The sequence below is a fragment of the Phascolarctos cinereus genome, unplaced genomic scaffold, assembly GCF_003287225.1.
Source record: "Phascolarctos cinereus isolate Bilbo 61053 unplaced genomic scaffold, phaCin_HiC Scaffold_4;HRSCAF=312, whole genome shotgun sequence".
NCBI lineage: Eukaryota > Metazoa > Chordata > Mammalia > Diprotodontia > Phascolarctidae > Phascolarctos > Phascolarctos cinereus.
Genome location: NW_027555847.1, coordinates 83112322 through 83129675, shown reverse-complemented (window position 1 = coordinate 83129675; position 17354 = coordinate 83112322). Strand labels below are relative to the sequence as shown.

The following is a 17354-nucleotide window of genomic DNA, read 5'->3' as shown; positions in this document are numbered from 1 at the left end:
CACTCAAGGAAGCCCGGCCGGCACCGGGCCCCCACTCTCAGACGCCCAGACAACGGGCCCGAGAGCCGCGTCACCTGTGCGCGACGCGACGCGGTGGCTCTGACGTCACCAAAGAGCGACGCCGCGCTCCGTCCGACTCCCCCAATCCCGCTCTCTTACGAGGACGCCGCAAGGTAGGTGGGCGGGCGGGCCCGAGCGGGCGCTGGGCGGACCCGCGACGGCCAGGCGTGCTCGCCGCCGCCGCCGCCCGCGCCGCCTTTCTCGGAGGGGATAGTGAGGGAGCCTCCCCGCCCCTCCTCGGCCCCGCCCTTCCCCTTTCCCCTTCCTCCTGTGGGTGGCGGGAGGAGGGGCGCGGGCGCCGCGCGTGCCCGCCGGCCTGGGCTCGCCGCCGTTACGGCCGTTGAGGGAACTCATGAACCCGCCCTCGGTCGCCCTGCTTCCCAGCCTCCGCCCCCCCCGGAAGGCGGGGCCGGGGCCGAGCGGGCTCGCGGCCGTTACTGGCCGTTGGCTGACCCGCCGCCCGCCCTATCGGCCCCTCCCTCCCTTCCTCCAGCTGTCCGGCGGCCTGGCTGCTGGGCCGCTGAGGGCGGGGGTCGAGCCGCGGCGGGCCGGGTCGGGCCTCTGGAGGGCAGGCGCGAGACGCGGTGGGGGTGTGTGTGGGGCCAGCGAGGCCCTCCCCGGAGGTTAGATGGAGCCCCCCGCCGGGCCCGAGATGGGGGGAGCAGGGCGGCCAAGGAAGGCGGCGGAGACACGTGTGCGTGTTTCCATGTCCATGGGTCCATCCATCCATGTGGAGCCTCTCCCCCTCCCCCCCTCCGCCCAACCGCCAGCCCAGCCCGCCGTGGCGGAACCGAGCGGTGACTCCAGCTTTAGTGACACGGAACGTTTTGCCCTCGGTCTTGAATATATCAGAGGCAGGACTTGAGCCCAGGTCTTCCAGACTCCAAGGCCATCCACTTCTCAGTCACAGGAAAAACAAGGGAAAGGAGATGCCTGCGTAGAAAGGCTGGTTATGCAATGACTAAGGGCGGGGAAGGCAGTCTAGAAATGAGCTTTTGTTAAACGCCTAGTATGTGCCAGGCCCTGTGGTAAGAACTGGAAGTACAAATAAATACAAGCACAAAGAAAGATAGCTCCTGCCCGCAAGGGCCTTACTTTCTAAAGGTATGGAGGTAGGTGGAAAAACCGGTCTGAAAAATTGGTTCTCTCCTCCTACCCCCACCCTCTTCTTACAGTTACTGGCCCAGGAAGAGGAACTATTAAAGTTTGATTTGGGGGGAGCCTGGAATATTGTGTTGGGTTTTGCCCAATTGATAGAAAAATTGGCATTTCTGTACTCTTTGCTGATTAGTATGTAATGTAATTATAGCATTTGCCTAAGAGATATTAAATACTTTGGAAATAAGCCATTTCTATAAAAACCCTGGGGATTTGTCCATCAAATTTTTTATCAAACAGAAAAAACTAGGGTTTTTTGTAAGACCATTTCAAGGAAAGAGCTGCAGCTCAAGGAGGAAGGGTATAACTTTTTGGTTTAGAAATTTACATAAAATTTTAGCAGCTAAAAGAAGTCTTTAAAAAGCATATTTATTTAAAATTTTTGGATACTTGTGTCATCTTCTGACACTCCCAGTGCACAGTGATTCCTTCCAAATACAAAAGAGTTTGGTTCAGCTATGCAGAGAGGTAAAATTTCAAGGTTTTCAGTTAACTGGTACAGAAGCACCCCCAACAAAATTGTGTGCCCGTCATCCACCCATTGAATTAATCTGAACAAGCTTTATCCATCAGCAGAACCTGGACATCCTACTGGCTTCAGTTTCTAATTAGCATCTTTCTCTCTCCTATTCCACATTTTCCAATTTGTTGAAAGAAATGTAAAGTCTGTGCTCAGCCTTATATATTACTAGTGTTCTGACAGAGATATTGTGTAAGCACATGTCTATGGACACAATATGAAAACATGTCAGAAAAGAACGGCATGAGTGAAATGGCTTTGGTCTTCATTGGAGCAAAGGTGATGTAGTTACAATGGTATTTGGTCAGAAATGCTGATAATTACACAATTGCAACTTTCCCAGAGAAGAGAATATTCATCCAGAATGTAGTCAAAGAAGTGATACAACATAATAAGGAGCCCCAGCAGGTACACTACACAGGAACAAGGACTTGATTTGGTCTGTTTCTCTTTCCCCTTTCCCCTGCTTTATTTGCCTTGATATGTAGAAATTGCTGTCTTGTACTAAACTGGACATTGAGGACAGAGGAGTGAAGGAGCTATAGAAAATTTCATTTTGCTTTCGGTGACTTTCCTCTTAGCTTAAATCTAGAGGAAATTTGGTTACTAGCCAAGTTCCTGAGCCCAGCTTGTAAGGAAGGAACCAGAAAATGATCAAACAATACCACAGGGAATTAACTGTCCTAGGTGGACATGGTCTATTCCATTCTATTCTTGTGGGCTTGAACTCTATTCAGCAAACATTTCACAGTTGCCTACTGGGTGCTAAGGGGTTACAAAGCTCAACAAGACAGAGTTGCTACTCAGTGTTCCAAACTAATAGAGGATATAAGACATTTTAAACAATTGTACTACAAAAGCTTAAGTGCTTAAAAGTGATGTAAAACTGCTATGAGTAGTCCTTCATAGGGAAGGCTTCACAGATGATGTGGTATTTGAATTCAGCCAACTAGATAGAATTAAGCGTCCAATAATTTTGAGTCAAGAGATTTCTTTTATTGGTATACTATTCAACAAATATTTACTGATTATTTGATTTAGTGGATCTCTGGAGTAGTTAACACAAATAGAGATATCTGAGTTCTTACTATAAGATTTTATGTGTAGTAGAAACTGCAGAGTCACAGAATTTTAGTTGGAAGGGACCACAGCAGCCATCTAGTCCAACTTATACCTGAAAGGAATCTTTAGTATGATGCACCTGAGAAGTATTCATCCAGCATTATTGTAATCCAGCAGAATTCATCCCATGAATTCCTTTAAGGAGGGGAACCTACCACCTCTCAAGGCAGTCCGTTTACTTGGACAGCTCTCATTGTTAGGGAGTTCCACCCGTTGCTCTGCCTAGATCTAGAACAAATCTAGATAAAAAAAGAATAAGTCTTGCATATCACAGGCCTTCAAATTTTTGTCTGTGAAAATGTCTCCTTGAGCCTTCTCTTCTCCAAACTAAATTCCCCCATTCTGTTAGCTGATATAACAGACTCAAGGCCTTCCACTATCCTGGTTTCATCTGGATATTTCATTTCATCATAGTCCTTCTGAGTCTATGGCATCTAGACCTGATCACAACATTCCAGATGAAGTCTGAAGACAGTGATAGTCCCAATATATTTTGCTCCCTTATTCCTGGAAGATATGACTCAAGAGATATATGCAGAGATAAGATATGCTTAAGAGAGCAGTATTAGTTTTTTTGGCCAAAGCAGCACAATACTGACTTGTTTAGTCTATAGTCCGCTGAAACTCCCAAATCTTTTTCACAGTGTTTTCAACCATGCCTCCCCATTGTACTTATGAAGTTATTCTTTTGTCCCCAAGTATAAGACTTCATATTTTTTCTTAGATTCAACTCAGTGCTCCAGGCCAGTGGTGTCAGACTTAAATAGAAATGTTCTGCAAGCTACATTTTGACTTAGAATACCACAAATGAGCAGTATCTTTGTTGTATTGGTTTTTTAAATTTATTTTGTTAAACATTACCTAATTACATTTTAATCTGGTTCTACTGCACTCTGCTTTCTCTAGCCTGTCAAGATTTTTTGGATACTGATTCTATCATCTATTGTGTTAGCCATCCTTCCCAGCTTTATGTCATCTGCACATTTAATGACACATTTAATGAGCATGTCCTTTATACCTTTATCTGTGTCATTAATAAAAATATTAAAGCAGCACAGGGCCAAGCCAGATCCTTAGACTACTCCACTGGAAACTTTCTACCATATTGACGTTGAACTATTAACAACTATTCTTTGAATTGTGTCAACCAGTTCTGAATTCATCCAATTATATTATCAACTAGTTTATATTTCTCCATCTCCACAAGAATCATATGAGATACTTTATCAAAAGCTTTGTTGGGGCAGCTAGGTGGTGCAGTAGATAGAGCACCGGCCCTAGATTCAGGAGGACCTGAGTTCAAATCGGGCCTCAGACACATAATATTAGCTGTGTGACCTTGGACAAGTCACTTAACCCCATTGCCTAGCACCCCCCCCAAAAAAAAGCTTTGTTAAAAACCTGGGTATCTACAGCATTCCTCTCATCTGCCAGTTTAGGAAGCCTGTCAAAAAAGGAAATGATATATTCTTGATGAAACTGCTTTCTTTTTGTAATCACATTTTCCCAATCTAGACATTTGCTCTTCTCTGGTCTTATGATATTTCTCCTGTCTTCTATGATTTTCCAGATATTACTTATAGTGAATCATAGTCACATGTGCCAGTTCTTTCAGTGCTGGATAGTATAGGGTAAGATGTAAATTCATCAAGGGCAAACTAGATGCTCTCTTATTGTCTTCATACTTAATCTTGAATATCATCTCCTTGCTAGGCATTTTCAGTGACGTGGATGTCATTTCCAACAAAGGTTATTATAGCTATGAAGAAAGACAAATGAAATAAGAATTGAGCATTTCTTCCTTCTCTGTGTTGTCAGTTGTAATCATCCCATATACCTCAAAGGTCCTATCCCTTCTTTGATCCTATTTTTCCCCCAATATAAATGAAAAGGCTCTCTTCGTTGTGCTTAGCACACAAAATGTCCCAATGCATTTTGAACTTTAGCACTCCTGACCATGTTTTTAAAGGATTGTGTCATTCTCTTACATTGTTCTTGTTGCCTGGCCTTACTTCCATCTTCTGTGATTTGGTGAGATCCCTGTGCATCTACATCAGTCTCCTAGAACAAATCCTATTTATCTTCTTCATTAAAATTGTTTCAGGGGGCAGCTAGGTGGTAAAGCGGGTAGAGCTACGGCCTTGGAATCAGGAGGACCTGAGTTCAAACATGGCCTCAGACATTTGACACTTACTAGCTATGTGTCCCTGGTCAAGTCACCTAACCCCAGTTGCCTCACCAAAAAAAAAAAAAAGAACCATGACTTAAATAAATAAAATTGTTTCCCGTAGTATCTTAAGAACTTCCCTTCTTTTATCCCATAGTGTTAAGGTCGAAATAAGGTAAACTGAGGCACATATTCTGAGCACAATCAACTTACTAATAAGGTGTGAAGTTACCAATAAATAGGTTCTCGGGTTTCTCAGAAAAGATTAAGACCACAACATGGGGAATAGCTACCCTTTTTATAGTTTTTTGGGAAAAGCAGAACAAAGATCAGAACTTTGTAGGCAGAGGAACAGGTTATGATTGGTTAAAAGAACTCTATACTCTATATGGCAAAATCAGTATGATTTGTTATAGAGCTGAGGCATGGGGGACAATATGATTGGTTGTAAATTGGGAATGGGGGCTAGCAACAACCCTCTCCTTCCCTCCTGTGACTAAGAAATGTTTGTCGTTTGAGTCTACCTGCAAGGTTAGAGATAGTGGACCAGACTTCTTTGGATAACTAACCAGACATCTTTGAAGACTAGCCTGGTGGTGTGAAGATACTAGACCAGACTCCGTGGTGTCCCTCTGCATTCTTCAAAGATGACAGATTTCCTTGACGTAAGAATAGAACAGTGATTGATAAGAGAACTGGATTTCTAAACTTAATTCATTACAGGCCAGCTGAATTTCTGAACTAAGTTCAGAGACAAAGAATCATGACTTAGGCAGTTACTGGACAAATTCAATCAGCTATAAATAGAATCAATTAAAAAAAGACACCGAATCAATCTGATTATTTCAGTAGTTTCTCAAAAGAAATTGGTACATTACCCACCATTTCTTTATAAAGGAGGCAGTGGGGTCAGTAAGCCTGGCTTCAAGTTTTGGTTCTGCCACTGACTGGTTCTGTGTCCATGGGCTGATCACTAGCTTAGGTTTCCTGTTCTGTGGAATGGAAATAATGTATTTTCTATCTCATGGTGTTATTGCACAAATCAAATGAGATAATAGATGTAAAATGTAACTATAAAGCATTGCATAATATAAGCTATTTTTATTATTACAGGACTATGAACGAGGATGGGATCACATGTGTTGGAAGGTGCTGGATTTCATTCCTCAGACCCTGTCAGACCTGAGAACAATTGCTCTGAGGCTTGTTAATATTTGTAGTGGAAGAGTCTATTTTTAAAATTACAGAGAGACTCCAGATTGGAAAGGAAAGCAGTGGTTAATGAGAATTGTGAACAGAAAGGGGAAGACAGAAGGACTGAGGTAGAGTTGGACTACTTCAGAAGATTATTGGCTATTTGTCAAGTGGCTGTGGATTATTCTTCATTTCGAAGTTTTTCGGATGGTGGAATTGGGGGAGAGGGATAATAAAAGGGTCAGATAACAAAGAGGGCCTCTTGCCCCTAGAAACTGAAAATGGCTGAGCATAATAGGACTTTATTTAGTCTATTTTGTGAGGGTTGACCAATCCTAGATTGAGGGGATGGGGCAGAAAGGAAAAATTAGGATACTGTAGGCAGTAGGTATATTTTATGCATTTTCTAAAAATATGAAAAGAAATGAAGACATCCGTCAGAGTTCCTGGTCTTGTTTCTGAGATAATGGGTGGGATGGTAAGGGAAAAGCCACAGAAGATAGAGAAGGGGGATCTCAAAGGTCATTTTGTATTTTTTCTTTTTTATACAGTAATCCAGTTATGTCTTGGTGGACAGCACAGATGCAGCAGCCTTCAGGGCCCGGTAAGGTGGGCAGAGAGACCTGTCCTTTTGAAATTACTTTTCCCTGGAAAGTCAGAGTAATATTACAGGATTGGTTCTGGATGCAGCATGATGTAGGGGGAAGAGTGCTAGATTTGGAGTCAGGAAGTCCTGTGTTCAAATACTGCCTCTGGCAATTGCTAGCCAGTGCTTAGCATGATTCCTGGCACTCAGTAGGTGCTTAATAAATACTTGTTGATGATCTTGGGCAAATCACTTTAACTTCTCTGAGCTTCATTTTCTTCATCTTTAAAATAGGATTAACATCTACCTCACGGGGTTGTTGTGAGGATTGCATGTGATAATTTTGTTTAGAGCTTTGCAAACCTTTAAGCACTTTATAAATATTAGCTATTATCATTTAGGGGAGCTCAAAACATTTTTCACACATCATCTCCTTGCCCTTTATCTTTTTCTTCACGCTGCCATACAGAAAGGTTAAACACAGGCAAGTTAGAAAAAGTTGTTCTAGTTCTACTAGAGCTCAAACTTGAATACAACTCAGATACTGTTCCAGCTTTCACTACCAGACCCATTTTCTTCTCAGAATGACAGCTTGTTTCTCTAAGCTACTCAAGAGCTAAGGATCTAATAAGTTTTAGCTCAAAAATTTTATAATTAAAACTGACAACATAGTACTTCAGGGTTTACAAAGCACTGTATGTAAATTAGCCCTTCCCAATAACCTGTGAATTTGATACTTAGAGGCATTATTATTTTCACTTTCGAATGAGGAAAGTGAGGCATAAAAATGTTAAATGAAAACCCATTGTCACACAGCTAATGAATATCAAAGGTGGAATTCAAACCGGAACTCTCTTGATTCCAAATCCAATGTAAAACATGAATTTAAAGAAGCAACAGTTACAAAGAAAAATATATTTAAGAGTGTTATGACAGCAAGTAAAAACAATTGCATGTAAAGCATCCATCCCAACTACCCTTTTTGCCAAAGTTGCCCTTTTTCTAAATCCTCTAATGCCTTCTATGCTGGGATGGTAAAATAGATTCACCTTTCTGCATTTAGCCAGAGCCTTAGCAAGAATTTTAGTGCCCAGGGCAAGCAGCACATATAAAAGAGAGCCCTCGAATCAGCTTTGTAATTTGTGATGTAAAAATAGTACAAAAAGCAACTAAGACAAAATGTACAGTTATCAATTACACATTTAATTTGTGCTTACATATGGATAGTGTTAAATTGAGTGCATAAAATGAATAAAAACATAACTTGAACAAGAACAAAAAAAATCACAAGTACTAGTGCAAGTCAAATTATAATTTGGAACTGCTAAATAGAAACTAACAAATTATTTTAGAGAAAAAGTACTAAAAGTAACAAAAGAGAACATTCTGTAATTTCCTTCCTCGTTTCCATACCTTTGAATTGTATTTAACCAGAATGGCTCCATTACTCATATATCATTTATATTTCTTGGGTTAAAAAGAAAATCACATTATGAAGAACACACAAAATTCCAATAATGATAGGAAAAATATGCTTCATTCTTTCTCACAATTTAACTCTCCAAGCTTTACTTGTAGCAAAACTGTTACTTGGTTTAAATTGATTTTGTTTGTAATTTGGTTTTCTATTGAGTGTGGCCATATTAGATTAATTTTCTTGGGCAAGAGAAACTGAAAGATCTCTCACAGGATGCTACAGTTGCAGGTAAGGTTAAAAGTATCCGCATTGCTGTTTCTAGGATTGTATAAGATTCAGTGAGTCCATATCCATGTATTATTTCAGTAGGTCTAATGTTAGTGACTCCAGAAATGGAGGATTACTAGTGCCTGATGTTTAAAGCTTTCCATTTCTAATGAAATATCTGTAGAATTTAAATTATTGCTATCTTATTTATGCCACTTGCATTATCTTGGCTCATAAATCTGTTGGATTCATTGAGAAAAATTTGCTTCCAGAAGCAAATTTGCAATCAGTGGGTAATTTCATTTTGTTATACCTTTGATTGAATTGTATCCTTTAATCAGATTGCATTTAAAAAGTTGTATCCAGCATCTTTTAAATTTTAGCCTTATAAAACTATTGGGCTGAAAGACTGCATACTTTATCCTGTGACTCATAAAAATGCACTAGTTTGACTTTCTGTCTACAACATAGAACTCTGAGCAAATGTCCATACTTTAAACCATTATCTAAGTGTTTTGATGTGCAGTTTAATGGATTTTCTCACATATCTTTTTTTTTTGATCCGTGCATCATTCTACTCTTGAAACATAGATACATTTTTATTTTGCAAGGCTTTGGTTATTTTGTCAATATGGCTAAGAATATCAGCTGTGCAAATAATATAAAAATATTTAATTTGAATACTATGTCATAGAAATAATGATTTCCAGGTTCTATCTTGGATTGTTTGATATTACACATTTGAAATTACTAATTTAGTTTGTCTCTACAAAGCATTTAAGATATTAACTCCCAAGAATCATTGTGTGTCAATTGCTATGCCCTTTCAAGGTTGTTTTCAACACAGAAATCAACATAGTCTGCTTGTGAAATGAGCCATTAAAAAATTATAGGTCTTTTTATTTAGTCTGTCTATCAAAGGATATCATCTGTGGACCTACAGAAACTCAATGAATAAGTTAATAATGTGTATGAAATTAAATTAACTGCCTAAACACTGTTTTAAATGTCAAACTTAGTTGCTGCACTGTCATAGCCCTGTTCTTTGGCTCTTTTTATATGAGCACTTTTGAGATTTGGTTTACTTGTCATTCTGTTTGTTGTACCTGTTTTCTGATTTACTTCAGTGATGCCAATAAAACTTTCCTCAGACTGAGTCCAGCATCAAGATGGATATGTCGGATAGTATGACTCATTTGTTTGTAGTATAAAATGTCAGTTAAACTGAATGTTAGAAAAAACTGGTTTTCTTCTTACCACAAATAATTTCCCCCAATAAATGGAAAAATCTACTTTGTATTTTGGGTGACAAGAACTTTATGGTTCTTTTTTGATAGTCCATCATATGATTTTTTTTTATATCACCATCATGAATGACTTGTTAATCCAAGCAAATTTAGGAGTTTCCAGTTTCAAGACTGCTGATTGTTTCTTTAGTCCCTCTAAGAGGAAGATTATTTTTGTGCAAAAGAGTAACATTTAAAATAACTTCAAAATAAGTTGCCATTTTTGTTTCTCAAACAGAAACTTTTTAAAAAGTATCATCAATCTATTATTTTTTCTTTTCTAAACTTTTCCATCTCTGAAATTTATCTTGATGATCTGCTATATTTCATGAAGTTGGCCCAAATATATTTCTAGACATTGAAGCCTTTTAATCTATTGCATATATTTGGTCATAATAAAAGAGAATTTTTTAAAAGCAATATACAAGTGAATCAAAAAAAGTTCATCTAGATTTCTGGAACTAGACTAACCAGTTATGAACTCCTTTGGGGTTAGGAAGTTGAATAGAAAACCAAGAATCAGAAAATACACATCTACCTTATCATTCTCCTTGGCTGGATCATTCTCAGTGTCCCAACTCTTAACCATGACTACTCCATGTACCCCCACATATATGGAGTAGCTCTGCCCTGGTCCCTTTTCTTCTCTCACTGTACCCTCTCTTTTGATGATCTCTCTGCCATGAGTTCAGTTATAATCTTCATGCAAGTGACTCCCATATACATATATATATATATATATATATATATATATATATATATATACAGCCCAGTTTTGTTGGACATATCCACTTGAATGTCCTATAACCATCTTAAACTCAACATGTCCAAAATGGAATTCATCATCTTCCCCTATGTCTCTATTTCTGTTGAGATTGCCACCATCTTTCCAGTCATCAGTGTTCATAACCTCAAGCATCCTCAGCTCTTCCTTCTCCCTTAACTCCCTGCTTCACACCCATTTAGTTTCCAGAGCTTGTGCTTCTACCTCCACGATGTCTTTTGTTTCCGTCCCTTTTCATTCACTCTCACACAGCCACTACCAGAGTTCAGGTCCTCATTGCCTCTCACCTGTACTATTCAGCAGCCTCTTACTTGTGGCTTCTCTCCTCTCTCCATTTGATCTTCTGTGTAGCTGCCACAATAATACTTCCAAAGTGTATGTCTGACTGTGCCACTCCCATGTTCAAGAAACTCGAATGGCTCCCTATAACCCCTAGAAATAAAAACAACCCAGACTCTTCAACTTGGCATTGAAAGTCCTTCATGATTGGGCTCCAGTTTATTTTCCTGGGATCAGCTAAACCATCATTCTTGCTGCTTCCACCTCCTTGCCCTTGTGCAGGCTGTCCCTCCATACCAGGAACGTGCTCCTTCCTTACCCTTGCCTTGTACAATCCCCTCATTTCCTTCAAGGCTCATTTTGTGTATTGTATCTCCAGGAAAGTCTTTCCTAATCCCATTAGTTATTTCTGCTTGTTCCATTTCCCTCAACTTAGCATGTGCTTTACAACTGTGTGCATGTGTCCTCTCCACAGAATGTAAACCCTTTGAGGGGGAGGACTTTTTTCCATTTTTTGTATCCCCATTGTCTAGCGCATTAGCTTTAGCATAGAAGATATTTAATAAATGCCTGCTGGTTTGGGATATGGAATTCATGAAGTCAGAAACCTTGATGTGGTCTAATCCAGGATTGATCAACATGATTCTTATGTAATTTCAAATCATGATGCAAGGGAAGGAAATCAGCATTTGTTAAGGACCAGATATTATGCCAAGCGCTTTACAAATACTATCTCATTTGATTCTCACAACCTTGGGAGGCAGGTGCTATTATTATCCCTATTTCAGAGCTGAGGAAACTGAGGCTGACAGAGGGTGAGTGACTTGCCTAGAGTCATCCAGCTAGTAAGTGAGTATGTGAGGTTGGATTTGAACTCTGGTCAGTTTAACTGCGTCATGAAGGAGACTATAGGTCACGAGAATTTTAACTGCTGTTGTGCTTCTCTTAACCCATTATCTTTGAATTTAAGATCTTCTTTTGTGATTTGTAGATGTCTGATACTGATTCTAATAATACAAAGGACTTTCTTCCTCTTTTACTTGCTCTATGTAGGATTTGTTCATTCAGCATCAGTCCTGAGGTTCAGATTTGGTGATTTTTCAGTTTTAACAAGCCTGAAGTTATGCATTTTTATCTTATGATTAAAAAATTCAGAAGCAATCTCCTTTTAAGGTTGTGTATGCAAAATTAACCAACTGTTTATTTTAACTGGCATTGGTGGTTGTGGGTGTGCATGAACAGTCTCCCCAACACTACCTTCCACTTACTCCTTAAGTCTTCTTAGTGTATTGTTTCTCTTGGCTCAAACCTCATCCACTGGAAATTCTTTAAGCTACTGAAAATCACTTTTAATTAGATTACAAAGCAAAACAAATAATATGAAAAATGCAGCAGTTGCTTCCCAAGGTCAAGGTTCTCCACCCCCACTCAATTTCTCATATCTTCCTACTCCCTGTCTCACTTCCATGTCCATGGGAGTGGAAGGCAAGCAATTCTGTTATTTCTCATAAACTCTCCTCTCTTTCTCTCTGTCTCTCTCTGTGTCTTTCTCTATCTATCTATCTATCTATCTATCTATCTATCTATCTATCAATCACTCAATCACTCTATCACTCTCTCTGCAGCAGAAGACGAGAGTAGTTCATGGAAGTAGTTTAGGGACCTGGCTGCTGCTTTGGGCAGCTCCATGTGCTAATTTATCATACCTTGCTGGTTTCCCTGAGTAAGAGCAAAGCTCTGCCTACTGCTCAGGTACTTACTATGCAGGAGAGTGATTATTGTGTACTCCACCCCAGCCCCAGGGATAGGATCTGAGTTTGCATGCTCATGACCAGTCATGTTAGTTCCTAAGTCCTCCATCTTCTCTGCTTTTTTCTGTTTCCCTCATTAGTCCTCCAGCTAGCTGACTGATTCAGCCTTAGTTTCCCTGACGTTGGACACTAAGCCTTTTGGTCAGAGGGGACGCATGAAGTATTTTGTTCCTATTAGTCATTGGGGAACACCATTCAGAGAAACCTAGGGTCAAAGCTATTATGAACAGAACCCTTATCCTTCATCGGTAAAAAAATATATATATATATATATATATATATATATGCACTTGCTACAAATTGTATAGGCTACAACAGGACATCTGTAAATATGCATTTTAAATGTATACATACATAAATGAAGGAGGAAGCTAGGTAGCTCAGTGGATAAAGTACTGGGCCTGGAGTCAGGAAGGCCTGAGTTCTAGCTCTGTGACCCCTGGACAAGTTACTTAACCTCTGTTTACCTTAATCTACTGAGAAGGATATGGCAAACCACTCCAATATCTTTGCCAAGAAAACCCCATAGACAGGATTGGCATGCTATGGTCCATGAGGCCACGAAGAGTTGGACACAACTGAACAACGATATACATAAATGAGAATATAATAATCACTGGTAGTTATTCCAAATACCAGTACCCATATAGGTAGGTATCTAGTACATATCATTTACATTGGAATTGCCTTCGACAAGCATGAGTACACATGGAAACAAAGTATATGGCATATAAATCCAAAGCACATGTGACCACATTGTATACCACAGACCAAGTAAACAAATCTCATGTAGTCCTGAAATAAGGCAATACGTGACAGGGTTAAAGTAATGAAAGATATACTAAAATATAATACAAGCATGTGTAGGCAAAGTTAATACAGCAAAAGTGTTTAATATGGCAACCACATAGATGGTTACAAACAAGGTATGCATTACATGTTAAACTCATGATACACTGTATTTCACTTTGACGTCGGTCCAGTGTCTAAATGTCACTAGAAGGCAGGGCTGAAGGTGCCAAAGCTGGGTAAGCCACCAGGTGGCAGCTGAGGCTTTAGCAGCCCCAGTTCACTCACCAGAGCATATACACACCCAGGTGGGACTTGACTTCCCCATCCCTTAGTTCCCGGCCTTTCAGTGCCATCTCACCTAGGATAAGAAATATGGAAATTATCCCAATTTATTGAAATGACTCACTTCAACTTCAAAAGAGATTCTTATTTCCTTCCCAACTTCCCATGAACAGATTACTTCCCTAAAAGGATTATTTTTCCATTTTATAGATTAAGGTACATTTACTGAGTAATTTTTTAAAGACAGCTTTAAAACTCCCAGACAAATGAACTTAGCTCATCCTACTATGGTGCAAAATCTTCATTTCACTCCACCCTATCTTTGGAACCTATATCAGATATGCCCAAATGCTTTTTCATTTCTTTCTTTCTTTCTTTCTTTCTTTCTTTCTTTCTTTCTTTCTTTCTTTCTTTCTTTCTTTCTTTCTTTCTTCTTTCTTTCCTTCCTTCCTTCCTTCCTTCCTTCCTTCCTTCCTTCCTTCCTTCCTTCCTTCCTTTCTTTCTTTCTTTCTTTCTTTCTTTCTTTCTTTCTTTCTTTCCTTCCTTCCATCTTCCTTTCTTTCTTCTTTTCTTTCTTTCTTTCTTTCTTTCTTTCTTTCTTTCTTTCTTTCTTTCTTTCTTTCTTTCTTTCTTAGTTGGGGTTAAGTGACTTGCCCAGGGTCACACAGCTAGTAAGTGTCAAGTGTGAGGCCGAATTTGAACTCAGGTCCTCCTGCTTCAGGGCTGGTCCTCTATCCACTGCGCCGCCTAGTTGTGCCAGCCAAATGCTTTTTCTAAGGAAATACTTTTACACTCTACTTTCAAGGCTTCTAAGGGAAAAACAAGATTCATCTCACTGTTGTATGGTCTTGACCAACCAGCTAGGCAAAAGTCTTCTCCTAGAGTGTCAATGAAATGGGTACCAGAGCTTCCAAGGTCAAAAGTAATCTCATTTCAGGAAGCCCTTCTGTGAACCTATCAGTTTCCTGCTCCATATATTGTTATATACTATTCCTTCTTTAGCTTGTTTCTGATGTCTCTTGGGTATCTCTAGCATTTCCCAGAGTTGCTGCCAGGCTCAGGCTGGGAGTAGCAGGTCTTCAGTCTAACAAACAGAGCTACCCACGTGCACCATTTTGCAAGCCCAGCATATGATATCTGCAATGTGTCTGGCATGTTCCCACCATAATGTACACTTTTCTCTTCCTCTCTTTTAAATGACTGCAGATAACTCGGTCAGACCACAGCAAAGATAGAGAGTAATGTGTCACTATAGAAGTTTCGGAACTATATAGCCAGTGACCAAGTTAATAAATGATGGTCCCAGGGCCAGCTCCAGTGTTAAACTGATAATCTCCCTGTAGATGATGCATCAAGGATTCTGAGCATTAGCTCAAGGATGCCTACTGTTTATTCCTAATCAGAGATTGTCTGAGCTAAGGCCAGAGTTAAGTAGGCTGGCCCTATGGCAAAGATTATCCTGATGATTAGAGAATCATAGACTAAGCCACTGCTGCTGACCCGCTTACTACAATCAGAGATTTACTATCTACTCTGTCATACCCTTCCCTACTTTCCAGCTTGCTTGGAGAATGATAGTTTATCAACAAGTAGAGAGCTCCTGATGTATTCCTCGGCACTGGTGATACAAACAAAGTAAATGAAACATTTTATTTGCAAGGAGCTTATATTCTAACATTATGTAATGTGAGTTGTTATTTTTTTGGTAAGCAAATCAAAGGTATTGCTGCTGAAAAGAGCATGACGATCTACTCTTCTATGGCTCCACTTAAAATCCTGGGGATGCAAAATAAGAGTCTACCCTGTGGAGTTATTTTCCCCTCCCACCTCTTTTCATCTCCTTACATCCATCTAAGCCAGCCCTATCCCTCTTGCATCCCCAACCCACTCTACTTTCCCTTCAGTTCCTATACTATGGAACTCCTTTTTCTATTTTTAGGGCCTAGAATCACATTCTGATTTGCAAGGCAGGTTCCCTGGAGGATGGCTACCCTAGGGTCAAGATATTCTGGATCTGCATCCCTGAAACTATAGTTCATCAGCTCCTGCTGACATATTTACCTTTCAGCAGGCAGCCAGATAACACAATTGACTCAAAGCAAAGACATTTGCAAAAATTTTATAGTAGCGACAAACCTGAGGTACACTCACTCAGCACCAGCAGGAAGAGGGGACACACATAGATGCTGCAAGTAGGGAGGCACAGACATAGGGCATATGTGACCGGCATATGTGAAAAGGAACATGTGAGGAACATGTATGATCAAGGTATGTGAGGAGAAGCAACTCATTCCTCCAATACTGTAGGGCTTCTAATGTATTCACATTGCTCCCATTGACTTTGGTCTCAAGTCTGTGCCAGAAGCTACTCTGCTGAACACTGCCTAATGTCACTCCCCTGTATGCTTCCAGGCACTGCTTAGCTGTTGTCTCTGCTACCTCCAGTTTCTGGCTCCACTGAAATCCTCCAAATTCCAGCCTTTTTAATAAAAGCAGGTCACTTGTCTGACTTTGTCTTCCAAATAAGATATCCTGCAAGAACCATATGCACAATTTTCCTCCTCTGAGAAGCTGTACACGTCAGGACATCTTTCTTCTAGAAGATTTTGTACCTGGATCTATTAAATTCGAGAACTCTTGAACTTGGAGTATCCACAAAACAACTACCAGAGATCTCCTTTTTCTGATAAAAGGCCAGGATCATGATTTTTAGGGAATTCAGACTCTGTTCTATACAGAAGGTTGAGGTTCAGGAATGAATATTCTTGAATTCCTCTTTCATACGGTATATGCATATGCTCATTTCTCTTATGACCATGTCCTTCTGCTGCACAATCAACCGCTGTTGGGGGTGAGGTGGGGAACGAGAAGTCCTTTCTCCTTGCTGTGTTCTGAAAGAGGTACAAGGGAAAAGGTGAAGAGAATCCTCAAGAATTGAAACCTTAGAATGGAGCCAGCTTGCGTTTATAGACCACAAGGGTTGTAGCTGATCCTAGTTCAGCCAATCACTAGGATTTCTATGTATCACATTTGTACCTTCATCTAATGACTGAAGCCCTATAATCTCATCAGATTGGTTGAGAAACTTCTTCAATTTGAACGTGAGTTAACAGTGGTCTATTGTGTTATGAAGTTCAAGAAACTTATTATTTGATCCAGGACTCCCTTGATTATCCTTCATACTCTACCTCTTTCTCTCACTCTCTTTACATCTTCACAGTTGGGAGATAGGAAGCATTTTGTTTAAGGAACAATGAAGCTAGTGTCAGCAGGTCTCAGCAGAGTAAGCACACAGAGGCATGTAAGGTAGGAAGGTAGAAAAGGCAAGATTAACAAGGACTTTGAATGCAAAACAAAGGATTTTATATTTGATCCTGGAAGTGATAGGGAGCCACTGGAGTTTATTGAATGGAAGGAGGAGATAGTGATGATCAGACCTGTTCTTTAGGAAGATCACATTGACAGCTGAGTGGAGTAAGGAGAGACTTGAGACGGGGACACCAACCAACAGACTTGTAGGAGTCCAGGTGTGAGGTGATAAGGGCCTACACCAGGATGGTGGCAGTGTCAGAAGAGAAGGGTGTGTATGCATGAGGTGTTATAGTGATGAAAAGGATGGGACTTCAACA

At 40.2% G+C, this 17354-nt stretch overlaps 1 protein-coding gene across 10 annotated transcripts in view; it reads left to right on the top strand.

Annotated features, from left to right (window-relative positions):
• Positions 1-115: 115 nt before the first annotated feature.
• The window catches only part of PHF7 (PHD finger protein 7), a 45556-nt gene continuing 28317 nt past the window's right edge, over positions 116-17354 (top strand). For 3 of the 10 annotated variants that reach the window (XM_078152333.1, XM_078152327.1, XM_078152331.1), the window contains exons 1-4: positions 5394-5692; positions 6141-6176; positions 6275-6349; positions 6773-6825. In XM_078152333.1, coding sequence (XP_078008459.1) covers positions 6145-6176; positions 6275-6349; positions 6773-6825 — 160 coding nt within the window. In that variant the 5' untranslated portion in view covers positions 5394-5692; positions 6141-6144. Of the gene's footprint in view, positions 174-601; positions 684-5164; positions 5693-6140; positions 6177-6274; positions 6350-6772; positions 6826-17354 lie in introns of those variants that run through there. The other 7 variants (XM_020971587.2, XM_078152325.1, XM_078152326.1 and 4 more) reach the window with 7 other exon arrangements.